The following is a 12505-nucleotide window of genomic DNA, read 5'->3' on the forward strand; positions in this document are numbered from 1 at the left end:
GGAGGGAGGGAAGGGAGGAAGGAGGGAAGGAGGGAGGGAGGGAGGGAGGGAGGGAAGAAGGAAGGAAGGAAGGAAGGAAGGAAGGAAGGAAGGAAGGAAGGAAGGAAGGAAGGAAGGAAGAAGGGAGGGAGGGAGGGAGGGAGGGAGGGAGGGAAGAATGAAGGAAGGAAGGAAGGAAGTAAGTCAGTCCGTCCATGTTTTAAGTGCTGTGTAGGTATGGTTACCATTATCCCATGATAAATAACTAATAGTTATGGTTTAACATACTCATTTTTTTCTCAAAATCAGAATCAGTTCAAGTTAGCTCCTTTCCTATACCTATATCTAGAGGTAGATATTCCATGCCATATATATGCATATATGTATGCATGCTAATAATTTCTTTGTGTTAAAGTGTGAGTTTTCATTAATGAAAAAGTTAATATTAAACATAGTTTATGAATACTTTTAGTCTATATTTGAGCCATTACATTTACCCAGTGCAAAGCTACCTAGTGTCATTTTATAATAGTGATAACATGATGATTTGGTGTGACATCTTTTTTGCTGCATTTTAGTGAGTTAATTTTTTTATTCTTCTCTCAGATGTTACATTCCGACCAGAGTTTCCTCACCTTCCCCATCTCCCCAGTCCCTTCCCCACTTCTCCTCTCCGGCAAACCTCCCCCAATCTGCTTCCCCTCAAAGAACAAGCCTCCCAGGGAATCAACCAAACACGGCATAATAAGCTACACTAAGACCAGGCACATAACATCGTTGATGTGACATCTTAAGAATATGTGCGAAGCTTTAAAAATCGTGTTACGTGAAAGAAAATCTTTGGCATGCTTTGAATATAAATATATTTATGCACATATCTATACACACACACTACTCAGACTTCCGTATACTAAAGTAGTGTTAAATTTGGTTTTGTTTATTTTTTTTGCAGAACTTCTCGGTATCCATGAACAAGCAGCTGTAGGATTCTTAACATTAATGGAAGCTTTACGATATTGTAAGGTAAACTGTCTGGAAGGATTTGAGTGTGTCCATGCTGTGGACAGTCTTTTCGTTCTATGGCAACTAACTTCAATTCCTGGCTATTACCTTTCATCACTGTCTTACTTCCTTGCTGAATTCCCAACCCAAACTGACACAGTGTTAAGAAATCATAATCATTTTCCTGTGAAGGGAGTGGCTGTCAGAGTACAGAGCAAAATAATACATAAAATGGAAATATATATGGTTGACTAGGAATACACTTCTAAATTGCTTTGCCTTGAACTTTCATTGTTGATATTGAGGTGCCTACCTGTGTAGATCTCAGTAATCATTAAATATTGCAAGTGGTTATAAATGAGGCTTACATCAGCATTCTCACTTAAAAAAGGATGATGAAGATTTGTTGGTTTTTTTTTTTTTATTTATTTCAGACAGTGCTTTATTTCAGACAGTGGTTCTGATGATAGTGATAACTTTTAGCATCTTTAATAAATGTCTTAGTCAGGTGGAGGTGGTGCACATCTTTAGTTACAGCACTCAAGAGGCAGAGGTAGGTGGATCTCTAATTTGGAGGTCAGCCTGGTCTACAGAGAGAGTTCCAGGACAGCCAGAGATGCACAGAGAAACCCTGTCTTGAAAAAACAAAAGAAATAAGTGTCTTTGTCCTGTGTGTGTGTGTGTGTGTGTGTGTGTGTGTGTGTGTGTGTGTGTGTGCATCCATTACTGCTCCTGTTATTCTTGATCAGACATCATTCCTCCTTCATGGCAACACGTAAACAGAGATGTTGTAGATGGAAGAAGCATACAGGATTTATTCTTACCTTACTTGTGATTTGTGACTATAAACTATGGTAATGCCTTCATTTTCAGTCATTTTAATTAGACAAATTAATGCTATTCTAAGACAGCATGGCAATCAGAGATTCAAACTGAGTGCCCTGTTCCCCAATACATATACATACTGATCTATCCTGGAGGAAAGTATGCACCTATGCTCGCTCACTCATAGACTCTCACTCATAGACACAAACACACACATTTAAATGTGACCACATTGTGGAGATTTGATATTCTGAAATATTCAAGTATTTGAGGTTAGTTTTTTGTTGCTCTGATAATATAACATGACTAACGCATCTAAAGAAGAAATAATTTATATTGACTTACAGAGGATAGAGTCCATTTTGTTAGGGAAGACATGCCACAGTGGGAGGAGCAGGAAACAGAGCGAGCAAACAAGAAGTGGGCCAGTGTATATGCTCTAAAACTAAAACCAGTGATATACATCCTTCAGCAAAGTTCTACCTCCCAAAGGTCTCATAATGTCCCAAACACCACCACCAACTGGAGGCAGAGTGTTCAAATACATGCACTTACGGGAACATTTCTCACTTAAACCCCATGACCATGTTGCCTATAGTCTTCATCTGGATCCTGTCATGTGGTAGTATTGTTCTCTCCAGTTCGCCGTTCCAGCCACATTGGGGGCCTACCATTTGCCAGACACATCCAGCCCTTGCCTGTCTGATGGACCGTTGGTATTTGTCATTTCTGCATAGAGTCCCCAGCTCTTTAAGTGAGTGTCCGATTTTTTCCTTGGATTGATTTTAAATTGTGTCAGAAAAAGTACTTCCTGACATTCCTTCAGGGACTCTTGTAGATTTGGTTGTGAGCCAAGCCTGTGGTGGCTGAGCCATCTTCCAGCCTTCACATTAGGAATGACTACTCGATGGTGGATTTTACTTAATTTTTTTTATCTTGAATTTGTTTTCTCTTTTCTTCCCCAATGGTATCACACTCTTACAGGATTCTTCTAATGCCCCAGTGCACTGTTGCTTATAAATGAGAGGTGGAGACCTGACAGTGGCGCCACCAATGGATCCCCCTGGTCAGGGCCACAGCAAGCTGGAGCTGCAGGCGTAGATTATACATGCAAGTGGGGTGGAGTTAGCTTGGTTGCGTAGTCTGTTATGATGTCCTAATTTGAATAATTCCAGTGGACCCTATGCCGTAAGACTGTGACTATTTGTCCAACACCTGGTGCATGGCAAATAGATGGATCCTGGACTGTGAGGGCTATGAAGAGAATGGGGCAATATGAATTCAATCAGCTGTCTTTAACAGAGACCAGCTAGTCTATAACCAGGGCATCAAAACTGAGTTGTCAGTTTTACAATGCTGTATGTAAGTTCATCAGTATGTAAGTTCTCAGTCAACATATATGTACATTTCACCATATAATTAGGGAAATGGCATAAAGGAAATGCATTATGGTTATATAAATGTTACAAATCTAAACATTTCTCTATTTGATAGTTGTAGCAGATTGTCTTCTAATAATGAAATTACCGTTTTACTTATTTTTGAGCATATATATTTAAGAACATGAGTAAAGTGGTACCTGTTTATAACTCTCTTCATGTGTGTGCACACACACATGAAAAATGGTACTTTTAACTGTATATTTAAAAATAAGAAAGACAGAACTTATACATCATAAATATCACCATTTTTTTATATATACATTTCCATGGATTTTGCTGTATTCTTAAGACTATGCGATCATCATCCTTATCTAATTCTGGAAGGTTTTCGTCATGCCACAAAGAAGCTCTAACCTGGCAGTTGCTTTCCTCTTCCTAGCTCCAGGCATCGCAGTTCTACTTTCTGACTTCATGGGTTCCTTCACCCATATATTAGTACTTTTTTCCTTTTTTGTGTTGAAACAATTCTGTTTTATACTGTGTCAACTTTGCTTCTGTCCATTAACTGATGGATGTTTCAAATTACGCATTTTGAAGAACCTGTTTATATTGTAAAACTTTTAAATTAGCTTCTGTCATGAAGAATTGAGTAACAGGCTTCTTTATTCTTAATGGTTCATATTTAATACTTTAGAGTGACAATTTCAAATTTTAGCTGTTAGAAATACTGCTACTGTAAAAAGTTGTCTGCACTTTTTTATAGACATATGGTTTTACATTACTGTGTACTCAGGATTGAAATTGCCTGTCCACATGGTAATTCCCTGTTTAACTATTAGAGGGCTGTTTTATTTCCAAAATAAGGACAATATTGTGTTCTTTAATGATTGATTTTGTTATAAAATATGCCATTAGCATTCATTTATCTTTTGATTCTAGTACAAAATTTACCACCCCCTCTTTTCAACCTCTACTTTAGGTGAAACGCACATGCGTTTTCTAAGAAATTAAGCTGTATCTAGACTGTCCACTGTGTGATAGAATCTCAGGCTAGAGTCAGAACAACTGTTTGTGATTCTAGCTCTGTAGTTAGTGCTTATGTTGAGCTGTGCCGTGCCACTGTGCATTGCTCTGCTCCTGTTAGTGAGGTTTCATACCGCTCACCTCTGCTGTCCCATTTGACACTACCTAAGCACTGTGCCTTTCCTTCACTCACTCCCTTCTCTGCTGTTCTCAAAGGAGCTTTCCCATCTGACTGGTTTTCTGTTGCACGTTAGCACATCTAACTCATCCCTGCTGAGTTTTCTTCCCATGAATACAAGAACTCCTATTTTCCACCTCCCTCAAGGTGATAGTAAATTCCACAGGGTTATGGTGGTGCTGAAGCAGGGGCCACTGGATAAAGGAAAAAGAATAATGGACTTTGAGTGCTGCAAGTGGCTTCTTGCAGTTTCCCAGTCGGAGAAAGAAAGCAAACTAGATTGGTAAGATCAGGTGTTTGTAAGGGAGGTCTCATCATGGAAGTGTGAAACTGATTGATGGAAGCAAGGTGGATTTATAAATCTGTTTATGTGTCTAAAATTAAAGTTTTATCTCAGTCGCAATAAAATGCTTACAGTTTTTGGAACAATCATTCATATATATGTATGTATATCTATATATAACATATACAGGTATACACATATAGATATACATATATATACAAGGTTTTATATATATATGGCAAACTATAAGTATGGCTTTTTATACATTTTAAAGATACTATATATGTTGTAGAACTATGCACTTTTCAGAAAGCATCAAATAGCAGGAGTCCTTTATATTCTTGAATGTTTTACACTGTCAACATTTTTTTTAGGGGAGATTATATTACCCTAAACTCTTTAAGGAAAAGGATACCTTTATTTTTAAAACCTTATCTTCATTATTGATTTACATTATTTACCTTTTAAAATAATTATAAATTTACGGCTCTAAGTTTGTGCCAAGTTGAAATTCCTGAAGTTCTATCTGAAAAATGTAGCAAAACCTGAGAATGATTTCTTGAGCTAACGTCCTCATTTCCAGCTGTGACACATGTGTATGTACAATCAATGTATGCATTGCTATGTTCTGATCTAAACATGCAACATATGCTTAGGAACATTTCCCTTCTACATTCAGCATTAATCTCTGTGGGTAAGAATTGTTAAGTAGACACCTTTTTTATGTTTCATCTATTTCTGCACACATATTTAAGGGACAGCATAAATTTTTCATTTATTTGTTTTACTTTGCTAAATTTATTCTAGGTTGGTTCTTACTTGAAATCTCCAAAATTCCCTATTTGGATTGTTGGCAGCGAAACTCACCTCACCGTATTTTTTGCCAAGGTATGCTTATAGGGGACTTTGTTTATTTACTCTTTTTAAGAATGATGTTAAACAAGTAATACTGCACGTCCATATTTAGTTTGATCTTTATGCAGGTGGCAGTCCAACCAGTAATAAATGGAATGTTTCCTAAAAATCTTACTAGTTCACACTACAAAAAAGACTGTTACCTTCCTCTAAGATTGGGGTCACCCCAGTAAACTCCTTTACAACTCAATTACTGTGTCTAGCTCTGCTGACTTCAGAGCTCTAGCTTTCGATTTTGTTCAGAAGTCACTGAGATGTGGAAGAAAATACTTTAACTTTATTTTACATTCTTAATGTAAAATGGTTTCTAAATCTTACATGTTAACAAGATCAAGCTATTCTCCACAGTGGGGTGATAAAAGGTTTGGCATGAGATACCTTCATTTAAAACCTAGTTTCTTCACAACATCACTTGTCCTCTTTTCCACTGTATTTCAAGTAGAGCTTTATAATACTACCTAGTTCTTAGGGGTATTGTCAGCCTTAAGTCTGTAATAAAAAGCAGTGCCTATCCCCAGAAAGGCACTCAGTGAATCTGAACACTTGTTATCGCTGTGGTCATGTTCATTATTCAGCAAACAGTTATCAGATGTCTCTGATACTATTAAGAATAAACTGTCAGATGTTGGACTAACAAGGAGAATATAAAGATGTGTTTTTGAGGTTCCTTACTCCAAGTGTACTTTTTTAATTACTCCATGAGACTTTGGTAACATGCTTTTTTTCCAGTGTGACTTTGCTTCTGTAAGAATTCTATAAATTTCACTTAACCAGCAATGTGAATTTTTATTTCTACCTGCTTTTACTGTGCTGGCCAAAACCCAGCTTATAGACATTGAATGAGGTGCATGTTAATGTTACTTTTTCTTAACATGGGCAGGCCAGGCCGTAAGTGCAGCTGTGCAAAAGTACAGGCCTTTCTGATACATTACTTTGAGTCTGAGAGTCGCTGCTCATTTCCCTTTCAAAGTAGGGAGGGTGAAGTCAAACTCAGAAACAGAAAACTTGTAATCCTGAGCAAATGTTTCATCAATATATACTTCTAGAAAAGGTGATCAGTTTAAGTTTACATGGAAATATGTCTTTAAAACAATTGCTTTATGTCCATTCCTATTCTTTAACACCAAGAAAACTGGTATGAAACCATACAGGTGGGTTTGTAGAGAGAGCCCTTGGATTTTCAGGGACAGGCTCTCCCTATAACGCCAAGGCTGACACTGCACAGAAATCTTCCTGCCTCAATGGAAAACAGTATAAATAGTGAAGAAAACTATTAACATTTATTTGGACTCAATTTTACATGTTTTAAAATATAAAGTATTTGTATATTCTTCACTACATAGAAAATAATGGAAGTTCTGCTGTTCTTTGAATTATAGAAGGAACCACTCACTATCTGACTTGGTCTTTTTAAAATACTTCATTTTGAGCTATCACTTTTAGCCATATTTTGCTGTTATTTGTTTGTTTTGAATTACTGTTATTTTGTGGTTAATTTATTCACTTTGTATGTTCATTGGCCCCAGAGAAACATAAGTTTTTTTTCTCCAGCAGTTTATTTGAAATAAACTCTAATGTTACAGGAAATCGTCCTATGAAATCTTTTCTGTAAGCCTGGCTCTGTGTCTCCTGTTCGGGTTTTTGCTGTTTGGAGTTAGGCACCTTTGTTGTTTGCTCATAGATTTCAGCAACCTATAAGGAAGCATTGTTTTCTGTCTGCAAACGGTTGGATACCTTATGCACTGTGCATAGGCTGCAGCTGTGTTCATTTATTCCTGTGCGCAGCTATCAGATGTTTTCTAGGGATAGTTTGTGCCTGGAATTATGCCAGATGCTGTGAATACAGTGTTAAACAAGCATAGACATTGTTCTTACTCTTACGGAGGTATGTATCCTGGTGGAGGAGGCAATGGCTGAGGTTACCACTTCGAAGTTTTCAGGAGTGATGAGTCTTGACAAAGCTTGGGTCTATAATACCATGAGGGTTTTATCTGAGTTTTGAAAAGCTGTGATGTTTTTTAGAAGAATTGATATCTAAGGTGAGCACTGAGGTAGCAGTGAGATTAAAGTAGGAAGGGCAATAAGAGCATTTGCTACTTAGGAACAAATAAATGTTTGCAGAAGGAAAAGCTGATGAGAACCACCTGAAAGAAAAGAGCTGGAGCACTCAGAAGCAGGGAGGCAGGTAGGAGATGATGCTGGGAAAGTTAGCACACAATGTTACTACTTAGCCTAAGAGTATTTATAGCCACTACACTTGCTAAAATTTTGGCTGGGACCAGTGTAGGGGAAGTAAGAACAACAAGCTTAAATTTTCATTTTGAACACATCACTATGGCTAATTGTAGAAAACAGACATGTTGAAAAATAATTCAAGTGATAGGTAAAACAGATTTTTATCATGTTTGTGGTAACTGGCATAATAAAATTTGGTCCAGGGTAATTTTTTTTATTATCCTTTGAGGATTTTATACATGCATATAATGTATTTTTATTATTTTATCATCACACACCCCATTCCTTCTTCGAACTTTTCCTAACTCTATACCCTACCTCTCTACCCCATCTTCCAATTTTTTTTAAATACTCCAGTGAGAACAGTTTGTGTCGCCATATGTGAATGGGTGTGGGGCATCTGGTGTAGCATGGTCAATCTACTAGGAATCACACCCCTAAGGAAACCGACAACCCACATCCAGTAATCTTCCACTCTATGTATCTTCTTAGCTAGGGGTGGGAGGTCTTGAGTCCCTCTTGCCTCATGCTAGAGTCTGCAAACTCTGTAAACTAGTTTGGTCTTGTGCAGGTCTTGTACAGGTAACCATGCCTATGTTTGTTTGTGGGCTCATTGGTCCTATCATGTCTAGAGGACAACTTTTAGGCATGGTCCTTCCCAACCTCTGGTTCTCACAGTCCCATTTATGACTGAGCACATCATAGACACTTACTCTCTGCACTTTGAAACTCCTCTAATGTGGGCTCAGAACTGCCCAAATCTGAATGTGTATGTAGGAGGCATTTTGATACTGTGTCCGTTTAGCAAAATAATAGGATTAAGTTCACCCCTGGTGCTGTGTTTGTGGGAAGACATGAACAAACATCTACTCAGCACAGATGCAACCAAAGTAAGAATACTACCACCAAAGTCCAACTTGCTGAACCAATAAGTTTCATAATGTGCTGGAGTAGGGATGAATACTAATCATAGGAGCAAAAATGACTCAAAAACAACTGCTTTACCAAAAGCTCACCCCAGGATGGGTGAGCCCTCAACCTGAGTGACAGCTTGTGAAATCTGGAAACCTGGAGTTCAGTGCTCAATTTATAGGCAGCTTACTAGTGTGTCTTTTCCAGGTAGCTCTGCTGGTTTCTGCCTCTTATAGGCAGTTTGTCTGATCTCTCCATTCCAGGCAGCCCTGGGGATGTCTTTCAGTAGTCTGCTACTTATATAATCTGGGTGGTAAGGGGCCTAGTGCATATGGTCGATTTTAGGGACTTTCTGAAGCTTCTCCGATGTTTATTTTTGGAGTCGTAACAATTCTCTCTTTAGAATATCCTGAGACATAAAAAACGTCCCTCTAAGATGGAAATTTATGTTTCAGAAAATTTTTAGTAGGACACCTGTCTCTAATCTTCCCAGCCATGGGAAGATTTACAATATTAGGCATCCATTTTCTCTCATGTAGCAAGCTTAAATCTATTCAAAAAGCAGTTGGTTACCCTATAACAGTGGTGGCACAATTGCACTTATGGGCACATCTCTCCAAGCTGCTCATCATTGCAGCTCACATAAGAATGTTAATGACTTTTCTCTCCCAGAAGCCTACTTTGATTCTGCAAGTAAGTACTATGAAAGCTAGCCAAAATAAAACACCAAAGTCTAACCAAATAAAAGCACATACAAAAAAAAATTGTGGAGTCCATTGTATGGACTCCATATATAATTGGTCAAAATTCCTGATCATGAGGTCTGCCCTGGAGTGGTTGATAAACCCAGTGTTACTCCATTAGAAAAATGGATTTTTTTCTCTCCCAGCAGATACAATTTAGTTCTTAACCTTTATACTAGTGGCTTCATTGTCTTTCATCCATTCATTTTTTTAATATAACAAACTAAAATATAAGATAAAATAAAAACTTTCACATTGGAGTTGTACAGGACAAACCAACAGAAGGAATGGGACCCAAGAGGAGGCACAAGAATCAGAGACCCATGCGTTTGTATACTCAGGAATCCCATAAAGCACTAAAGTGGAAGCCATAATGGATACATAGAAGACCTGGCACATGCTGCTTCAGTTTCTGAATTTGCACGAGCTTTGCTCATGTTGATTTAGAGGGCCTTGTTTCCTTGGTGTCCTCCATCCCCTCTGGCTCTTACACTCTTTCCACCTCCTCTACCACAGGGTCCTTGAGCTCTGAGGTAGGGATTTGATGGCGATCTCCCATTTAGGGATGAATGTTCCAAGGCCTCTCACTCAGCCAAATGTCTAGATGTAAGCATCTATAGCTGCTGCAAGAGGAAGCTTGTCTGATGAATATTTTAAGGAGTCATTTTATCACTGTGTTTGTTGTTGGGTTGTGTTTGTTTGTTTGTTTGTTTGTTTGTGTTTGTTAGGCCAGCATTATTTGGTTTTATCTAGGCCCATAGTTTATCTAGTCTCTGGTTCTTGATAACCCAGGCAGGGCTGGTTATAAATTCTGTCTAGTGGAGTGGACCTTAAGTCAGGTATTGGTTGATTACTCACACAGACCTAGTGCCACCACTGCCCTAGCATATCTTGCAGTCAGGACACAATTGTAGAGCAAAGGGTTTGTGCCTGGGTTTGTGTTTACATTTCTCTTTTGGTGGCCTGCAGAACACGTTCCTGAACCAAAGATGCTAGAACATAGGAGTGAAGGTTCTGTCTAGGCACCAGCTTGACATATCCATGTTCAATGAGTTATGGGTGTCGTAGCTTTGTTGTTCTGATGTACTCACTTGTGATTCAGTGAGTTTACTTGATATTTGTAAATCAGGTGACCTTGAGAGATTGGGGCAATAAGAGACAAGTATGTAGAGAACTAAGCTCAAAACTGTATCACTTTCTGATACCACTTTCATATTGAATTTCCTTTCAAAGGTATTGATGGGAGTCAGTTTATTGTAGATAATCTTGCTATAAGTATTGTTCATTTTAAATTTACAGCACAAGAAATGTCAGAACATTTGATCCAAGCTCCATTCTTTATTATAAAAGAAATATTTTTAAGATAGAAAGATCAATTCTAATTTTGCAAGCTTGAGAAAGCAGCAATAGTCAAGTTTATATAAATTATCTGAATACCAGGTAGAAGCAGATTAAACTTAGCCTTTTCTATGGTGTGAAAGGCTGTATCAAGCTAGTTAATAATTTGTAAGGTATTAGTAGTAATATTGCATGTACAGTGACTCAAAGATTTTTATTAAATATATGCAAGATTGAAATCTATAAAACTAAATTTGCTTTACTGAAAATAATTGCCAATTACAGACATAGTTTGAAAGCTTGATTTAAATATCTAATTCGGAGCTTATTTTATTTTTAGATTGTCTTACATGTTCTGTATACATGCCATTAAATTATTAGAAAAATGTAAGCTTTATGTATTAGACTGTTTGTAAACAGAAATGGCAGCTTTGTTATGTTTCACTCTGAAAATTAAAACACAACTTACAACTACATGCTAGAAGTAAGCTAAAGGGCAAATTGGCATATCAATTGGTAATAACACTAATTTCTATGTGTTTGTGTTTTAAAGTATTTTAAATCAATAAAATTCCAAAGTGTATATATTGAATCATTGTAGTAATTTATTTTTAAAAAATCACAAAATTTTCACAAATGCCCTTACATAGTTTCATGGACAGTACTGAAAATATACCAAGATCAAGTAGTTGATGACTTCGGCTCATTTTTTTTTTTACTTATTTATTAAATAAGCATTTACATATTTACATACAAGATAAGCAAAGTTTAAAAAAAAAACAGATAAGCAGAAGTCTTGACACACATTTTTTTATCCCTTCGAGACAAGGTTTCCCTGTGTAGCCTTGTCTCTCCTGGACTCACTTTGCACACCAGGCTGGCCACGAACTCAGCCTGCATCTGCTGCGATTACAGGCATGCACCATGCATTTAATGAAAGTCGTAGACTGATGAACTTTTTTATCACTTTCTTTTCTAGGACAAAATAAACTCCTTTACATTAAGACTTCAGTTTTATTACAAATTATAGTTTATATTCATTTTATTATGTTTTCTGCCCTTATTTCTAACCTAATTTAGACAAAATAATAGTCTTAGCTTGAAATTAATAACTTAGTACTTTGTTCTTATAATAGTACATCTTTAAACTTTCTGGTTCCAAAACAGATTATTTACACTGGTAGATTTTACAGTGCAAAGAAATGTGATACAAACTGAAAAATGGAGCCTAATCTCGCCATCTAAGTAAGAAGAAGCTTTCTGAGCAACCCCAGAAAATGAGGTTTTGCACACTTTTACTCCAAACAAGAATCCATTTTACTTATTTCTTAGGTTTCTATAGTCTGGTTTCTTAAATTGAGTTTATTATATTTTATATTTATAGAAAACCTATTGCACAAATCATAATTGTTAATTACTTTGAACTAGTATTTATCCAAGGATTATCAAAACGTTCTTGGCTTCATGTAATCTCTTGTTGTGCATAATAGAAAAAATTACAAATTTTAAGTAAATGAAGTGAGGTAGTACAGTAATAATTGAATTGTAGAAATTGTTAGCAGTTTTAAGAGAGCTGGAGAGATGGCTCAGCAGCTAAGAACACGTGCTGTTCTTGGAGAGGACATTTGGTTCCCAAGCACTCAGCTCACAGCCATCCACTCCAGTTCTGAGGATCCAGCATCCTCTTCTG

General features: G+C 37.1%; 1 protein-coding gene across 5 annotated transcripts in view; it reads left to right on the plus strand.

Moving 5' to 3' along the window:
• The window catches only part of Mindy3 (MINDY lysine 48 deubiquitinase 3), a 71609-nt gene that overhangs the window by 31789 nt on the left and 27315 nt on the right, over positions 1-12505 (plus strand). For all 5 annotated transcript variants that reach the window (XM_055593821.1, XM_055593822.1, XM_055593825.1 and 2 more), the window contains 2 exons: positions 932-1002; positions 5480-5560. In XM_055593821.1, coding sequence (XP_055449796.1) covers positions 932-1002; positions 5480-5560 — 152 coding nt within the window. The remainder of the gene's footprint in view (positions 1-931; positions 1003-5479; positions 5561-12505) is intronic.

Source organism: Psammomys obesus, unplaced genomic scaffold (genome assembly GCF_907164565.1).
Source record: "Psammomys obesus unplaced genomic scaffold, mPsaObe1.curated_primary_1811, whole genome shotgun sequence".
Lineage (NCBI taxonomy): Eukaryota > Metazoa > Chordata > Mammalia > Rodentia > Muridae > Psammomys > Psammomys obesus.